Source organism: Falco biarmicus, chromosome 1 (genome assembly GCF_023638135.1).
Source record: "Falco biarmicus isolate bFalBia1 chromosome 1, bFalBia1.pri, whole genome shotgun sequence".
In the NCBI taxonomy this organism is placed as follows: domain Eukaryota; kingdom Metazoa; phylum Chordata; class Aves; order Falconiformes; family Falconidae; genus Falco; species Falco biarmicus.
This window is the reverse complement of record NC_079288.1, coordinates 64,191,067-64,209,818: the sequence shown is the minus strand read 5'-3', so window position 1 is coordinate 64,209,818 and position 18,752 is coordinate 64,191,067. Positions and strand designations below refer to the sequence as shown.

At 36.5% G+C, this 18,752-nt stretch overlaps 1 protein-coding gene across 7 annotated transcripts in view; it reads left to right on the top strand.

The window, feature by feature from the left end:
- The window catches only part of FAT1 (FAT atypical cadherin 1), a 112,142-nt gene that overhangs the window by 23,711 nt on the left and 69,679 nt on the right, over nucleotides 1-18,752 (top strand). For all 7 annotated transcript variants that reach the window (XM_056337898.1, XM_056337909.1, XM_056337943.1 and 4 more), the window contains exon 3: nucleotides 14,622-14,936. In XM_056337898.1, coding sequence (XP_056193873.1) covers nucleotides 14,622-14,936 — 315 coding nt within the window. The remainder of the gene's footprint in view (nucleotides 1-14,621; nucleotides 14,937-18,752) is intronic.

The following is an 18,752-nucleotide window of genomic DNA, read 5'->3' as shown; positions in this document are numbered from 1 at the left end:
TTGGTTATGCCTCTATTATATTTGGTGTTGCAATTTGGTCATATGTATTATTTTACTATCCAAGAGATTAACAGCATAGTTCATATTTTTGAAAGATACCGCTTTCTTTCTATTTTAGTTAAAACTGCTGAGTTTTTATTGATTAAATTCCTGAGTTAATTACGTAGGTTTGAACATGGAAACAAATATTGTCAGCAAAATATTTAATGTGCTATGATAATACACAGGGGGATTGTTACTGTAGATAATTTTTACACTATTCACTAAATCTGTCTTAAACATTTGTTTGGTATACCGTTGTGAGGAATGGCTAACAGCTTCTCTCTCTGTCTTTATTATACAAACAGTTAATGATTAACAAATGTCCAGCTGCCTGTGCAAGGAATGTTAATTACTTTGTGGAGGGAGGGAAAGATGACTATGCCTTTGCATAAGAAGTCTGGTATCGTAGTTCACTTTGAAGGTAGTTTGAATATTACAGTACCAATTTTAGCAGGTTAATCAGAAATGGAAAAATGACCTATGCCTCTCTCTTTAATGTCTGCTTATACGTATGTGCTTCTATACCTGTGCTGCTAGCTAGTAATGTTTTGGGTTGCCTGGGTTTGTCCAGACCATTTTAAAGTAAAAGGTCTGTAAGAAGAGATGACAACTTGTTAAGAAGTGGATTTGTGTATGGATATAAAGAAAACATGGCTTAAAAAAAAAAAAAAAAAGGTGGTAAAGTAAAAAACTAAGCAGTTCATAGTCCCCACTGTTTCACACTGTTCCTAATCAGCTTTCTGAATGGGGACTTGTGTGTTAAGTGCAGAAGCCCAGAGACCAAGAACTATGCTTGCAAATACTAAAAAACTAAAACTAAAAAAAAAAAAACAAACAACCAACAAAACAACAACAAAAAAAACCTTAAAACGTGGACTTTTAAATAAGCTTTTTGCTTGTTTGAAAGTGTTCATGCTGAATGGTGAAATTTTGTGGTGAAATTTTGGCCTGACTTGAATCCTTCCGGATACAGTTACGGTAGGGGAGGAGAGTGTGAGAAGGTTCAAAGATGAGTTTCAAGTTGTCATTGACTCAAATGGCACATCAGTTTTGATGTGCCTTATTTAATAAGAAGTTACGGGAGCGATGATTACAGTGAGAACAAGATTACTGAAGATTATGTTGATTAAATTTGGAGTGAATATTGATCCAGCATGTGATGATAGGAGGAAATGGAGTAAGAAATATATGCCATGCTATGTGTGTAATTCCAGGGGTGATCAAAAAATGTTTTGGAAATTGAGTTGTTTAGTCAAACAGAAGAGTGGCCAGCATTTGAGAATATATTGTTGAGAACAGTTATGTGCCAATATGGAGATCTGAGAAAGTCACCTGGTGCAACTCCATCTCTAGTCACTGCAGATTCTGTGAATTTCTTAAACAAGGAAAAAATCATCAGTGGTTCAGGAGCACGATGCATTTTGCGCCCAAATGGTCTACTAGTTAGGTACAATATCATAGTATTCTTTCATTTACACTGAGCATACTAGTGTAGAGTTGATCTACTTTTATCATGGCTTTATGACAATTAAACTTATTTGGTGGAGAATTAGTTACCTCACTCATTCTCTTTGGTATTGATACTACAGTTATCATCAGCGAAAAATGTTTCTGTGGAGAATAATTAAGTTTCCAATGGAAATTCTAACAGAAATTCTGTGGTCTGTTTATCCAAATGCTTGCAGACTCAACTATTAAGCAATAAATATAGAGTGAATTAAAGTTATAGGGTTTTTTAACTGTTAACTTGCATTAATTTCTGCTTCCTTTAGCAATTTTTTTTCTTCTGGAAAATGTTGATTGAAAGAGTCCAGGCAGTTATCCATTATTTGTGTGAAAGAGGCTGAACCCATTTCCCAACAAGCATCCAGGGCACTTATAAATATGCTTGGCATCTAGTAAGTAATTTCTAGTTCTCTAGTTGCAAGTCTCCTTTTTAGATGTATTTTTTAGATGTAAGTATTGATTCTTCAGTGTGCATGTAAGTATTTGCTTATAGATAGAGGATTTCTCATTTACTTTTTACAGTAATCCTAATGGAAGAGAATGAACATATTGTTTTAATTGCAAAGTTCTTTGCGTTCATGACTCTCCTGTCCTGAAGTTTTTACTCAGAAGCAAAGTTCACAAACATTTTTTTGTGTGGCCTTAGGTTTATTTTGATTCATATGCAAAGGCAAATAATAATAATAAAAAAAACTTAGTCTAACAAGTATTGATGAGTGTGGAATCCCGTCTGGATACATGAGTAGAAATGAAGTCTGAATAAATAAATGAATACTTTGTAGGTTAATAAATTTGACTTTGTCAGAACAAGGATGAAAATATCTTCTGATGCCACTGGATCCCAGATGCTTTAATCTCATTACTTCATTGATTTGCATTGTTTGCCTAGCACTCACATGCCCACAGGTACACCAGCTCTTCTTTGTACACATAAATCTGCTTGGGAGCAGCATTTGCTGACAGCAATTAAGTGCCATTGTGTATATAGATACCTGGTGACATAACATGAACAGCAGTAATAGCCTGATTTCTAGTATCCCTCAACATGCTACTTGACTTTCGATAGGTATCAGTATCTTTTCTTGCTCAAAGCTGGTCTGGAAACTCGTTAACCAGCCGTTTCTGTCACTGAAAATAGTCTGGAGACTGAAAGCTTGAAGCAAAATTGCAGCAGTCCAAAACAGAAATCGGAATTAGTCACACACATATTCTAAATGACAGTTTTTTGCATGTGTGTTAGTCCTGAGCCAGTGTTGCTGTGGAGCACAGCTGTAACTGCTGCTTACTAGAAAGTAGGACTGCTTTGTTGAACTGGGCCTTCAAAGTTACTTCTGTGGAAGTAATACAAGGTAGGCTGCAACTGTTCAGATTGCAACCAGAAAGGGAGTATGAGTGAAATGCTGTGGATGCAGGAAAAAGATTCTTGGGATGCATGGAACAATTTTCCTTACTTAAAATGGTCATTAAACTTTGAAATTTACAGACAGAAAATGAGTATACTTGTTGCAGAACTGCCCAGGTATGTTAATAGTTTGCAGAGGTCTGAACAGCTAGATCCTTCTGGATCAACAAACCAGTTTCTGTGCAATTAAATGTGTTGCTCTTGTGCATAATTGGCTTCCCATGCGTCTCATTATTTTCCTTGTAGCCTCTTCTTCTGCCTAAGGGGGACCTAGGTTAACTTGTCAACTCCAGTTAGTTTTGAAATTCCTGGGGCCGTTTGCAGAGGAATTTCCCCTTCAGAGGCTCCCTATTTCCCAGTTAAATTATTAGAGTGGTAATATAACCACTCATATTGTCAACAATTCTTTAGTACTAGGAAGACTGACAGTGAAGTCAGAGGGGTTTTGCAGGGTGAAACCAGAATTCTAAAGAGCGTATGCGTGTGTAGGTAAGAAAATCTTACAAACTTTAAGAACACAGAAATTCATCTTTTGCATTTCTTATGCATATGGTACACATATTCTAAAAAATTGCTTAAATACATTTCCTTCTTTGTCTTTGGTGCTCAGTAAACAAACAGTAGACCTGTGGAATTCTTCACTTGTTTCTGAATTATGTACCTTTCAGTAGAAATTCTCTGTTGGTTATGAAACTGTAGTAAGAGAGCAGGATTTAAAGGTAACTGAATAGCATAACAATATTATCCCAAAGTATTTTTACTTAAACATAGTTACTTACTCTAATTTTATGATATTGCATTTTCTTGGGACATAGAAATTGTATTTCTTGGGACATAGAAACCAGTTGTGTCTTTACTTGAAGACAAAAATCTGCCCTGAGTAAGGGGATGGATGACTGGAGCAATGATTCGCATTGGGTCCTGCAAACCTTGCTCATGTAACAGAGTAAGAGGAGCTGCTTTTGTGGGTACTGAGAGCCCACATGTTTGGTCCAGAATCTGCTGGCAGTTTGTTCCATTTTCACTAATATTTTATAAACCTGCTGTAATGCTGATGTAGTAGTGAGAGAAAGCATGCTGAAAAAACACGACCTCAAATCATGAATGACTGGTCATGTCAACAGCAAAGCTTGCTTTACTTGCTCTCTCTTCAAAGAACATAGATCATACGTGGCTGTATTGCAATAATTTTTCTTATTGGCATAGGAGTTAACATTTCATTTCCCTAATGTGTACTCATCAGGGGGTTTTTATGTCTCTCCATATCAAGCTTTAGCAACATGGCACTGTTCCTCTGTATAGCAATTATATTGCCTGTCCAAAAGCTTGACATACAAGCAGCCTAGCTGACAGGAATAAGCTGGAGCTATTAAAATAACCGTAAATGAGGCTGACAATAGGAGCTGTCTGCCATTGTCCCAAAAGGTTTTCTGAACTGGAAGTAATCAGTTGAGTTGTAAGGCAAACCCATCAGGGATCTTCTAATTGCAAAAATTCCCTCTCACCATCCCCCCGACTTCCTGAGAGCCAGTTCACGATGTTTGTGGACCTTAGCAGATATACTGCTTTCAGTGCAGGCTACCTAGTACCGAATCATAATTTCTGTGCATAATCTTCTATGTAGACAATCGTAAGAACATGTTGTCAGAACTTTTTTTTTCTTTCATAAATTGTCTAAACACTCTGTTTTCCGTGCATTTGACTTGTTTTTGTACAAATGTGCAGAAAGCAATGTGGCAGGAACTGGAAGTCAAAAATGTTACTGGGTCTGATTATTTGCAACTCTTTTGCCCTGTGTTTTGTTCTGCTTTACACATTTAACCAAGATGTGCAAAATTTGTTTTCTCAATGTTTTAAAGTATATTCTGTGTTTGCTGTAGAGCTGTAACTATGCATGTCTTTTGTTTCTAGGTCTTATAACCTAGAGATTACTATATCTCTAAATGCTTATTTAAGTGATAGCTGCTCTTAACTGCTGAACATTGTGTATTTCTTCAAATCTACCTCTATCTACCTTGTTTATAAGCTGCATGTAGCAGAGATCAATCAATAGTGACCCTTTCTCTTCCTTTACTTGAACACAATTCAAATTACTGCCATCAGTTCATAGCACAGAAGTGATGCATAAACTGTTCTGTATTTTAAGTTTTATGTCAAGGTCAGGATTTGACCACATGCTGGGTCTCTCTGGATGCCAGATTTTTTCCCAAAAAGGTATTTTACTATGAATGCATTGGTAACTTCTTCAAATTTACAAAAGTGAGTCTACCGGGTTTGACTGGACACCGGTAGTGTCTGATTGTTTCTTCAACTACTCTCTTTGTTGTTCCATCAGTGTCATATGCAGAAGTTGTTTAATTTCAAATAAAGTAGGTTATTTAATGGAATTTGGGTATTTTTGAAAACTTGTATGCATATCAAGTTTACTTAAAGTATTGGTACAAAACTGGACTCAGTTATATATTTCATTACATCTGGACAGTTCAGTGAAGTTAAATTTGAGCTATAAACAGACCGTAATTTTATCATGATTGAGGTTTTGCTTTGTTCAGTTTGGTTTTGTTTAGTTATTCTATTCTGTTAAGGAGTCTGTGTGCTGTAGAGACCATGTATGCTCTGCAGTGATATTCTTCCCCTTCCACCTCCCAGAACTTGCAGTAACTAGTGTCTGGAAAGAGAACAAGCAGTTGTGGACTTGACATGTTTGAAGGTCTTGGAGCTGCACAGTGAAATGGCATTTACCAGTTAAAGAACTTGTATAAATTCACTACAGTTCCATCAGCTTGCTGATATTGCTAGTGATAAGTTACTTGAAACTTTCTAAGCCTTGATTTGTTAGAAAATGAGCAAATTGTCCTTGAAACAGCAGCAAGAGTTGCTTTCTATTTAACAATCTTGTCTAAGCATGATTTCTCAGCAGGTAGTACACAAGACACTTGAAATGTATACAGCTTTCTATTTCAAAGAGCTATAAATACAATTTCATTCAATTTTCTGGGAATCTGCCTTTATAAATGCTTACAAAGGATGTGTAATTCAAATTTGTTACTTTCAGCTTGTTTTCAGTATTTTTACCTTGTTTATACTGAGAGAAAATTTTTGTGAGCATTTGCTGAAGCAGAAATTGTAAAGTTTAATTGTTTCATAGCCTTTCTTCAGCACTTATAAAGAAATATATATGTGTATATATGTATTAAAAAGTGTATTAAGACCACTGTGTAGACTTCCTGAATATCTAAAGAAATCATTGAGTCAAACTTTAACTATTAAAAGGAATGTTTACGTTGGTGACAGATGTTAAGAGATACTGTCTAAGGACTTTTGGGGTGCATATGAAAATCTGAACTCCATAGCTTGCAAACATAATTTGTTGCAGAATTTTTCAATGGTGGTTGTGTTTTTGTAAGGTGCAGTTTTGTTTGTTGTTTTTTGGTGGGGTGTTGGGTTTGGTTTTGTTAAACATTAAAGTACAGTTAACCAGGATGCATGTAAAAGGTAAAGCCACCAAATTATTTGAATAATAAATCAGAATCTGTTAATTTAAGATTCAGCTTTACTCAGGCAAAGTAGAATCATTGAGTGGTTGAAAAGAAACAATGAAACTATTTCAAACTAGGTTATATTATTAGTTATGCACATTCATGTTACTCAGACGTGTTTCCAAACAAGTAATCTAAATTCTTCATGAGTTACGCAAAACACAGTATCGATGGTTTGTTGCCAGGTTACAGTCTTTCTAGCTGTGCCTAATTAATGTTCCTGGAGAGGAGCAGTGAACACCTCTTGTTCATGTGTGATTCAAAGGCAAGCAGTAGTTGCTAAAACTTTCTGCTCTCCTTCAAGGCTGCAACCAAGGATTATTTATATTCTGAAACAGTATAGTTTAGTCTGTGCAAATCTGCAGATGCAAGAAGTCTGATATGTGAGTAGCTTGCGTTGTCAGTGATGAGCTTTAAATTGCCGTGGAGTTGAAGAGCAAATCATATTTCTCTGGGTGGCTGTTGCACTTTTTTCCATAGAGGCGTAAACAATGCTTCCTGTTCAAAGTGTGTATGTGGTACAAGTAAGGAAGGCTAGCACTTTTCCAGCTCAGTTTATTTATCTAAAATATTACTTCTATTAAAAGATAGATTACACACACTTGTTAAAACCTCACACTGCCTGCCACAGAGTGAGTTAGTTCAAGAGTTAGAGTGCAGTGCTTCTCTTGGCATTCCGCCCTGTTTATACAGAAGAGAAGCTGACATTTCACTTGTGCGGAAGGAATCTCATTCCATTCCTTCTTTAGAAGGAGATTGTTTCGAGGAGTTCACAGGATGGAGATTTTTGTCTTTTCAGCTGATGTTTTAAGTGCTGAATAGTTCCTTGTCTCTGTGGCAGGACATGCTTGAAATCTTCAGTGCTTAAGGATAGTTTGTGTAGAATAAAGACTGGTGTGATACTGTGCTGTCATTGTTTTGGTTTTACCAAGTGGTTATTGCTTGACTGATCAAATAATATTAAGTTTTATTGACATAGCATTGTATGCTATTTCAGAAGAACTGAGGCTTAAGGTTCAGTTGTCCCTTACACATTGGTGCTTGGTAGAGGTTTGAGTTACAGTAGCGCAGCAGCCTCCAGGAAAGAAAGAATTTATTCTTGGGAGTTCAGTAGGTTACATGTTTCAAAATCTTCACTTTATGGAACTCTTTATGGCATGTAGGGTTGTGGCTGAACTTGGCTGCTGCTTCAAGGCATTTTCCTATGTCAGACTACAGTGGTGGTCAGAAGTTATCAGAAGAAAGTTAAGAAGAAGTTAACAGTAATACAGATAAATTGGCTAGATGATTTTTCTTTTTTAATTGCTCCAAAAGTGGAAAGAATCTGAGCTATGACACTGGTCAAAATTAGTAACAGAATAAATTTATACTGAATACTACAGATGGATGTAGTACTTGTAAATAGCACACTCCAGTCTGCTGTATTCTGTTTTATCTTGTGCGGGTGGGTACCATAACTATTAATAAATTTGCTTTTTTTTTTTTTCAAGTCACCTTGCTGTCTATTACTATGTCTGACAGAGAGCATACAGTGTAGAAAAAAAAAATCCCATACATAACACACAGGATTGCACTTGCCAACTGTTCTGATTTGACTGTGCCTCTAGAAGTTACTCAAGGGGAAAACGAGGACAGTAGAGTATGGATGTGTTCCCCTTTGAAACCTCTGGGGACTGCTGAGAAGCAGACAAGCACTGCATCTTCTCCTATGCCAGATGCTCTTTCCTGTTTTGGTTTGTTTTCTTGCCTTTTTTATTTTTTTCTTTTTTTTTTTTTATTCCATCAGCTGTATTATAGCCTCTGTATTTATAAAGCTCAGGAAAAAGCTTATCATGTCATAGCAGGTAATAATCTAAGAAAGAGCAGTGTATAGCAGGAAAGACAAAAATAGAACATATAAGAAGGGACGAATAGGAACAAGAAGTCTGCCAAGGAAGTCATCTGCATTCATCTGTGTTTGATCTGGGTAGTGTTGAAGAGCTGCACTGTCAGTAACTTGCACCAAAAGGCAAAGTATGGGTTGGAACAGATGATATTTTAAATAAAATGACCCAGGCATAAATCAAAAGGTAATTAAAGTGGAAAATACCAGCTTTGTAAAATGTTTTTGTTTTTCTGGCCTATTCTGGTTGTGCAAGTGTGGAGATTTTTAGTAACAACCTGAAAACTCTGTTCTGAACTGCTTAACAATATTAGAAGCTAAAGTATGATACTATTATATTTAGTGGCTTGGTTGCTTTGTATTTTAAGTAAAATCTTACTAATCAACGAGGCTGATATGATATCTTTTTTCATTGTTTTAACAACAACTAAGCTAAGTCCCACGAAATACAAAGGAGAAATTTGGGCAGAAAAACTGAAAACTTCTGGGAGTTGGGGTTCTTTGGACCCTTGTCCACATAAAAAGCTAATTTCGTAAATATTAATAACTTTCTGGAAAATATATGTAGCCTATCTAGAGGCAGCAGAGATTCAGGTAGTGAACTGCAGTATGTGCTGAGCATTTCCTCTATTTTATTTTTGATTGGAAAGATTGTGCAGACCTTAATGATAGTTTACACTGCAGTGACTTACTCTTTAGAATTCAAGACAAAGTTGCAGTCTCTGTTGGTGAGTTGGCAGAGTAGTGCCATTGAGGAACAGCATGCCTTTCGTTTATAACAGGCTTAATCCACTCAGTTTTAAAACTTTGATTTGGATTGGTTGTTGAAGGTCATATTTGATCAAAACCTTTGTTGATGCATTTCTTAAAATACTGCTGGTTTTCTTTCCCCCCCCCAGAGATGGCTTTTAAAGCAGCTGAAGAAGCTTTTTGATTTGCCCAGCTTATTAGAATTTAGATTAATTAAGTTTGTAATCAGATTTCAAGCATCGTGTTCCAGGCCAGGGATTTCTCTTAGTTTGCTTCAAACATCACTCCCAGGACAAATTCTGCTAAACTTCATTCTCATGCTTTGCTGAGAAATGATTGCAGGTTTTGATTTCCATTACAGAATCATTAATATTGTTAATTAGAGTTCTCATGGATAAGCACACTTAAGGAGGATCATCCCTGGGAATTGGGAGTATTATAGTTTGAGCATTTGTTAATTAGATAGAATTGGCATATGTAAAACTGTCAGATTTTAGGTGGATTTATATGTTTATTTTTGTTTTAACAGTGTCTTTGGTTGTAGTGACTTGGGCTGTGGGATTTAAATTGAAAGTAATTTTGGTTGTTGTTGAGAGTGGGGTTAACGTCCTGATTTTTCCTCAGTTGCTATATTTGTAAACCAGCCCAGCCTGTTCCTTTCCTATAATATTCACTTAAGACTTTTGCCTTCTTTTCATGAAATTGATATAAAAGTCCTATTGCATCAAGTGGGAACAAATCTAGTCTAAAATGTCAGATGTTAATATTGTCAAATCAGTTCTAATACCCTCTTGCAGATGACTGGGTTGTATTTCATCAGAGCTCTTTTGTACTCCCCTCTGGTGGTTAGTGACTGAATACAATATTTTTTTTATCCTGACCACCTGAAAGGCTTCAAGATCGCGTACCCAGCCAAGTTAAAAATGTTTTTTGAATCCTTACTTAACCATATTATTTGAACAATAATATTTACAAATGTTCGGTGTTACCATACGTGCTAAAGATACTTCAGTGGTGCTCTGTGGAAGATCTCTCTGCTTGTCTTGCTACATAAAAAGCAAATGGTTTGTAAAAGTTAAAACTACCAAATTCCCTCAACATAGAGAATGGATGGAAAGTTCACTGATTAAAGATTTTCTGTGAATGGGAGATGAGTTAGAGCAGAGGGTGGGGCTTTTGCAGCATTAAAGATGGAACAGAAGCACTTAAGCTGTACTCCCTAAGTGTGCTGTGCATCACTTGAAAAAGTGAAAATGCTTTCTAGGAGACCAAATACACTGTTGAAACTGATGGTACTGATCAATATCTCACTGATGCTTAATGGATCTAGCCGATTGTGAGATTAAAACAAATCAACTTTTACTTGGATTGTTTTATTACTACTTTTTGATACATGAGTTCTCATAATTTTTCTCTCTGCTGTCTAAAGAACCACAGTCAATGTTTGCAAAAGCAGAAAGCTGGTACACCAACCAATTACACTTGAAGGACTGGTTCTAGACTTGTGATTTGGTAGGATAGCTATTGTTATCTTTGTTTAAAAAAAAAAAAAAAAAAGGAAGAAGGTAATCTTAGTTAAATTTTTCTTTGGGCTTGTGGTTTTTTCCTATAGTAGACTACTGAAGTTTACATGCATTTGTATTCATTATTGTTGCATAGAAATTAAAGATGGGGTTATTAGTGTTCTCATAGGCAAAATCAGGAAAGATTTAGTGTTAAACTTGCAGAAGCAGAAGCAATTTCAACTGGAGTAATGAGAAAAGGATGGTGGTTTGTAATTACTGATAGAGGATCAGATTGTACAGTAACGTTAAAAGGGGAAAAAAAGACTATGCCATATAGTTTTGTGCATTTAGTGTTGATTGTATTTTGTGACATAAGTGCTGATGCAGAACCAGAAGAAATTCAGGTTTTGGTAGTCAGAGCTTCCCCCCATCCCCAGGCATGTGCACTGGATCAGTATCTCTTCTATTTTATTGCTGGGTGAAAGCAACAGGAAAACAGCTGAGTCACACTAATAGACCAGTTGTCCCTTCCCTTGCTGGGACTGCAGGCTTGAGTCTGAAGAAAAACTGCAGTGGGGTGGCCTCTCCTCCATGCTCACTCAATATGGGAGGAGTGAAGGGAAACTTTTGCTCCCGGTCTTCCTGTCTGCTTTTACATGAAGAATGTTACTTTGAATCTTCATTTTTAATATTCTCAGAGTAATCCACTTATGTGTGATGTCCATCTCTACTAAGTTTTCCAACTTGTCTATTCCATCTACTTTAAAAAACCTCCCTGTACCCCACTAACAGTTTAAGTACCCTGTATGCCTCTAGGAAATGTTCATTTAGGAATTACTGTTGATTAGTGTTGAACAGTTAAATAGATGTTTTTGCATATCTGGCTGATCATGACATTGTTTTCTTAGATGTTTTATTTTCAGCACATACAGAAAAAACATGTAACATTTACAACAATTCAGGATCTGTTGGGTGAGAAACGTGAGAAAAATGGGAAAATAATTTTAGTGAATGAGATTTCGTGTTACTTTGATTAATGCACACTTAGAGTGTGGGTGACCCTGTAGAAAATCAGAGACATTCTGAAAACCAGAGCTACCCTGTTGGGTAAACATCTGTGTTGTGTGGCATGTTCAATGGTCAGATGATAAGATTACAAGCCTTTCATAGAATGTTTCTGCAGAAGTCAGTGTAAAATACACAGGAATATCGTCATATGTGCAGATCTAATTTGAAATTAAAAATGAACCAAAGAATAAAGTTGCCCTTGTATGCTGTATCATACTGTTATTCATTCTTCCTATAATCTTTTTATTTCTTTTTGAGATACTCTTGCTACTGGTTTTTGGTGTGGTACTTTTTTCCTGTTTGTCCCTTGTGAAGTATGTGACTTAAGAGAACAGACACTTGAGAACTCATAGTCCACAAAAGCAAAATAGGTTCAGTCTTCTTTTTCCTTGAGGTAGGCTTTGGTAACTAAGGTGGTAGAATCTGTAAATGCCAGGTAAGCTGATTGCATGAGGAGAGCTGTATTACCACAAGAGTCTCTTTTTATGTTTCTTTAAAATCAGGCAAGTCTATCTTAAAATTAATCTGCCACTTCTGATGTAGCTCCTATTAAGAAAGCAGGACAAGTTTAAAATGATAATGGTTGCTCAGTTCAGCATAAGCCTGGCCCCTGTGTTCTGCATGGATTGCAAACAACAGAGCAACATTGATGGAAGCCTTGCTCAAAGGAGATACTCTAGTCTTGTGTTTGGTAGGATATGGAAGCTTTACACAATTTTGCAAGGCATATGTGGAGTCTAGTCAAACGTAAGATGAAGAAGTACTTGCATGCCGCATCCAGCATTTAGGTTTAGAAGTGAGGCCGTGTTAATTAAAGAATTTATTTGCTCCCAGGGAAGTCTCTTCACTGAAGTAGAGAGGTGCAAAAGGTGTAACGTGGGTTACAAAAATAGAATCCAGGTAACTGGGCACTCTAGGCTGCGTGCCCATTTTTAAGAGCAAATTTAGGTACATTAACAATCAGAGACTGTGTAGGTAACCACAGCACAAATCCAAGTGACTACATAGGATTATTTTTTTTAATATTAAAACTGCCATCGAAAAAAAAAAAATAAATACAGAGATGAAGAGACTGGAGTTGTAAAATAACAATATCCTTAAAATTAACACCTTGGCTTAGTTTTCTGATGATGTTCCTCTGCAAAAATAAAGGAAATTACAAAGCTACCCACTTGCTTTAAAAAAAACTTCTATAGACTGTATGCAATGCATGTGTATTTTCAGATTGCAGTGCCGCTCCTTTTTATGCAAGTTCTGAAGCATTTGGCACTATATAAAACCAGTTTCCACACTGACATCTGCTGGTAGTTTTGAAATGCTGTGTTGCTCAAAATGCTATATATGGGTATTTTTCAGGTCTAAGCATTAGATGCTATCACCTCCAGCCCTTCTGAAGGGATCTTATTGATATACTAAAATTTCAAATGATCACCATCAGACTTTATGCAGCTTCCCACAAGACAAAGGAGTAATGAATAAATGAGTAGTTTCTCAATAGTTATCTCATTTTTCTCAGCTGGTATAATGCATTTAAAAAAGTGTGAAGTGTGTGAAAGACATGATACTTAGAGTTAATTCCTTTCCTGAAGAACTCCTGTAAAAGTGCAATGGCATAGTTTTATTGAGGTCCTATTTTACTGATGGTATATGTGGGGGTGTGTGTGGGGGGGTGTGTGTGTGTGTATATGTGTATGTTGTGTGGAGTAAACAAGCTCAGGAGAAGGGCCACATCATGCATAGTCGCATTATGTGTCTGTATCCAGAGTCCAAAACCAGCTGTCATGGTGATAGTTTGACTCATCTTGGCTCAAATCCAGATCATACTGTGGGTATCAGTATAGCAAACAGTATGACAAAGCCCTTCAAGATTTCCACAGAAATGGTTACAAGGGATTGCTCTGGCCCTCACCCTGACATGTATCAGGTTCATTTTAAGTCCTCAAATCAGGCAACCTGTAAGAGCGACTGTATCTGGAAGAGGAAAGTGTGAAGTTTTATTGTACCATGGCTCCATGAATCCGTTTAATATTCATCTCCCCTCGTATAGGTTATGCCATGTCACGTACCCTTTTGACACATGCATATTTTGACTGTACCTGTAGTATAAGCTGCTTATAAAAATAGATCTGTATTTCCTTCACAGTGGATAAAAGCTTGATCCTTCATTCTTTATATAGTTCTGGCTCGGACAAGCTCCTGTAGACTCAGCAGATGTGTTTTTATGAAGTTTGTGAATTGTGTAGCTGTACCATAAATGGTAATTTATTTTATGTGTATAAAATTGAGCTAAGGGCTGCTTTCCATTGCCAGAGAAATGGCAGCCATTGGTTGCTCCTAATGCTACAAAGATTAGCTTCAGGTATAACTTTTTTTTTTTCTTTCCTGTGTGAACCCAAATAAGCAGATTAAGAAAATTCAGTTAAATAATTCATTTGGGCACATAGATAAGAATGTTTCACATTTAAGTAGCTGCTCATTAATATGAATAATGGTAAACAGTTCAAGAATTAGGCATCTAAATCAGATAGTTTAATATGGTATAAAATTCACTATAATCAATGATGAATAAAGAGGGTCATTCAACCCCCAAGAGACTGTGAATTACTCATTATATTTAATCTTTTAGGCAACATAGCTTTTATGAATAGTGCTAACTGATCTAATAAATCACAAAGGATGTTGAAAAGGAAACTAATATATTGTTCTAATATCTGTAATGCATAATTGCTGAAAACTGTTGTAGTAATTTTATGTTTTGTGGCTTCAAGTTAGTCTCAATATGTTTGTGTATATTAACACAGATTGTAAAATCAATGCCAGTTATTTTGAACTTTTATTAATTTAGTAAGCTTGTTGCTTCCTGTATTTTTACAAACTTCTGCCTATTTATTGAGCATTTTCTATCTATTTTTCTTCCTATTAAACAGGTATTATTGAGACTGCAGATCGCCTGGATCGTGAGACTACTTCACATTACTGGTTAACTGTTTATGCAACAGACCAAGGAGTTGTGCCTTTATCCTCCTTCATTGAAATCTACATAGAAGTTGGTGATGTTAATGATAATGCTCCTCAGACCACAGAACCAGTTTATTACCCAGAGGTCATGGAAAACTCACCTAAAGATGTATCCGTCATTCAGATTGAGGCATTTGATCCAGATTCTAGTTCAAGTGAAAAATTAACCTACAAGATTACAAGTGGAAATCCACAGGGATTCTTTTCAATAAACCCCAAAACAGGTAGGCACAATACAGTGTTTTATTTTACGTATGAATGGACATACTTGCGTAAATACATAAACCAGGCAAAATCAAGATCTTTGGTTTAACATTGTAACCATGCTTTCACAATAGTTAGGAGTTAACCTGGTATCTTGGGCTGTGTCAATACTCATAAGTTATACAAACAAGTAGAAGAGGATTTGAGAGTGAAGCAGTTGGTTCAGAGTACTTGACATCCACATTATGCATGTTTTGAGAAGGTTTACTTCAGAGTAGCTCGGCTCTAGATTAGTCAATGCCCATTTGCTTTTGTAGTGTAGTCAGTACACAGTAAAAATACATATGTTAGCTTAGTTTCATCCAAGCTGTTTTTAGCAGTCTGAGTCTTCCAATTTTCATGCATAGTTGTGGAGGTTTTTTTGTCAGGCTTTTTATTTTCTGGTAGTGTTAGTGTAAGCGATTGCAAGCTATTTATTAACGGCAAACTCACTTGTCTTACACTGAAAAGGAACTGTCTTTGTAAGTAACTGTTGCTATTGTGAGACATATAAAATCTGGAAGATAATTTGCAGGTGTGGCTGTTATGTAATGAATAGAGCCTGAGTTCAGTGATTGTTTCAGAAGCTTCAGAAAAACACACTGAGGTTTTAACAGGGAATTATAAATACAAGAAACAAGTGTCCTTTTAGTAACTCTCAACAAATACCAAAATGTGTACAGGGCACAGAGACAGGAAACAAATAAGATAATAAATTTTAACTGAAGTTACACAGCAATTTTTAAAACAAGATTGCTTGCCATCCCTTGCTTCTGAATGAACGTAGAGAAAGTAGTACATATACTGGATGTTATTTCCACAAATCTTTGCTAATGTTGAAGAATGGTTTGGGTTTGATTAAATAATATTTTGTTGGGTTGGATGCTGCTTAGCTTTTCATATGTTGCATTTAGGTACTATTTCACAGTACAAATTACAGGAGATACTTCTGATTCACTCAGCCAGAAAGTTCTTCTTAGAATCTGGAAATTTTTAGACTAGAGGTGCTGTAGAGGTGTAGGGAGTGACTTATATCTGTACGACAAACCCTGTAATTAGAAGGGAGCAATAGAAGACATTAATTTAGCTCTTGCTTGTTGGTGTAGGGAATTTCAGGGGATTTAAAGAAGCAAAAAATTGGGTGAAAACCTGTTTTGAAGGCTGGATTGACACTACGGCCTTCATTCTCTTTCACAGCTGTTTCAGCTCGATCGGCTGTAATTGCTGTGACAGCAAAGGTCTGAATGCAAACACAGGTATGTTTGAGTAATTTCTGACAATGCCTTCTTTGTCAGCATGTGCTGCATCTGCTTGTGAAGACATTGCCGAGACAAACTTATGAAATAACGATAGCAAGAGAAGATCTTTAGCATAGTTAAAGCCTGTAGCTAAATACTATATTTACAGAAGTGGTTTTAGAACAGAGGCTGCCTGAAGAAGTAAAGCAAGAAAAACTCAACCAGTCTTCTAAAGTGAAACTCTCTGTGCTTTATTTCTGTTTGCTTTTCTCTGCTTACACATGATGCAAAAGAAAAAACTTTCTGCTCTTGTATCGTCACCCTTTCTGTTCTTGAAAAGTACTGTTTGCCTGCTACTTTTCTGTTTCTTGTCATCTCAATCAATGATCTTGATAAAAATGGGAGTAAGTTGGATGAAAAGAACTGAATGACTGCAGTGCTCAAATTGCAAGTGGACATAAACTCTGCCTACTAAAGGCTGAATTTAGCCTTTAGTGTATAATTGGCCGAATATTTTTGGGTGCTGTTTCCTTATTTTTGTCTGTAACTTATTTTCTTCTGGTTCTTTCCTACTTCTCTCTGCCTTCTGTATCAGTGTCATTTAGGTTGGGAAAGACCTTTAGATCATCAAGCCCAACCGTTAACCCAGGACTGCCAAGGGACCACTGAACCTTGTCTCAAAGCACCACATCTACATGTATGGGTTTTTTAACGACTTCCAGGGATAGTGATTTCATCACCTCCCTGAGCAGCCTGTTCTAATGCTTGACCGTCCTTTCAGTGAAGAAATTTTTCCTAATATCCAATCTAAAACTTTCCTGGTGCAACTTGAGATGCAGCATTTTCCAGACATTGTTTTAAAAAAGGCACTTGCGTGCCTCCCTTCCCTAAGTTTTGGGAGGAAGAAACCTCTTTATTCCTGTTTAATGGATAGAAAAATTGCGACAGAAGGAGATTGTGACCTGTCTTCAGACAGAGTTTGTAGTTTTCCAAAGCAGGAGCTTACTGCTGATCTCATTTATGTTAGAAAGGGAGCTTGAGGGAGCTCAATACACTAGATGGTGAAGTGATAAGGAGCACTTAATAGAAAGCTAATAAAGATTTTCTGTCAAGAGAGTTTCTTACCTGCCCTTATTGCAGCATGCATACTGTAGACAAAAGCAGTGCAGTCTGGAGTCCTTCTTAGCTCTGTTAAAGGGGTGGTGGGATGGGGGGGCACAATAAACCAACCAACCAACTGAAACTAATGAAATAATTTTAGAGTATAAACACTGAGAGGAAAAGAATCTCATTCTGATTTACATTCAGCAGGAGAAAATATTTTTTAAACTATAGTTAAAATCACAAGGATAGATAAATTCTTTGGTGTCTATTACCGTTAAAATTGTAATGCAAGATAAGCATAATAAACAAAGGAGGGGAAGAGATGGGCAGAGCAGAAGGGAGACCTCTTTGGTTTGTTTCTGTTGTGTTCCCAGAGTGCACTCAAATAAGTTCAATTGATATTAAATAGCTAGTGCATGTATATTTTTTCTTACGATATACAACACTGGATTTCATGCAGTCTAATGGCTGTCATGTCTTTCCTGTACATGTTCCATTTGAAACTGTCAGTCTGCAGTAGTCACTCGCATAGTGATTAAGATGAGTTTTGACTGAGATGATCAGGTTCATAACTTCCCAAGTCTCTCTTCTGTCTATTAGAAATCAAATACACTTGACCTGAATAGATCTTACATAGGGTGAAAGCGCTTTCACTAAGATTGGGATGTTAAGGAGTTGAAAAATCACTTTAAAAGGCACTAGTTATTGTAGTTATAACATGGTTTATTTTATCTCAGTGACTTAAAATAGAGCTCACCTGAAGAGTAAACTTGAGGAGAATTAGTGAGACCAAATCCTGTCTTGTTTGCTTATGCAGGTATGTTACCCTTGTTGGACCTTGTGGGGCCATCGCACTGTAAGGTGTTTGTCAAAGGAAGAGAAACCTTCACAGGGCCTCAGGTTTCCCTTCCAGCCAAAGGGGAGATAGGTCTGGAATATGAATCAAGTCTTTAACTGTATCCCATTGTACCACTGAAAGCGACAGAGTAAGAGTTAAGTGTGTGTTAACATTGATTACTTTGGGCTGCTGTGCAGCCTCAAAGGCAAATTGAGAACTCTAATGGCATTCAGTCTGAGTGAAGGGAAGGCTGGTGTTGGGATTGTTAAAGTATGTGATGAGCGTTAAAGATACATTTCAGCTGATAATATGTTGTTGTCTCCTCTCCAAATCAAGGATCCATCTTTTTCTGTCTCTTTATAGAATTTAACACTATGGTATTGTGGTCAATGGCTAGAACTCCCACATATAATAATACGGACTGTAAATAGCAATAACCTATACTGTTATTATTACATTATTACAACAACCTGTTATGTCAAGTAAAATACTGCTTTTTGTTCTCTGGAAGTAGCTAATTAATTTCTAGAATTGTATAGGCTCCAAACTAAGATATGTCTGGTTTTGTGCAATAATACTGAATTTTTAGATGGTAAACCACTGATGTGGACCTATGT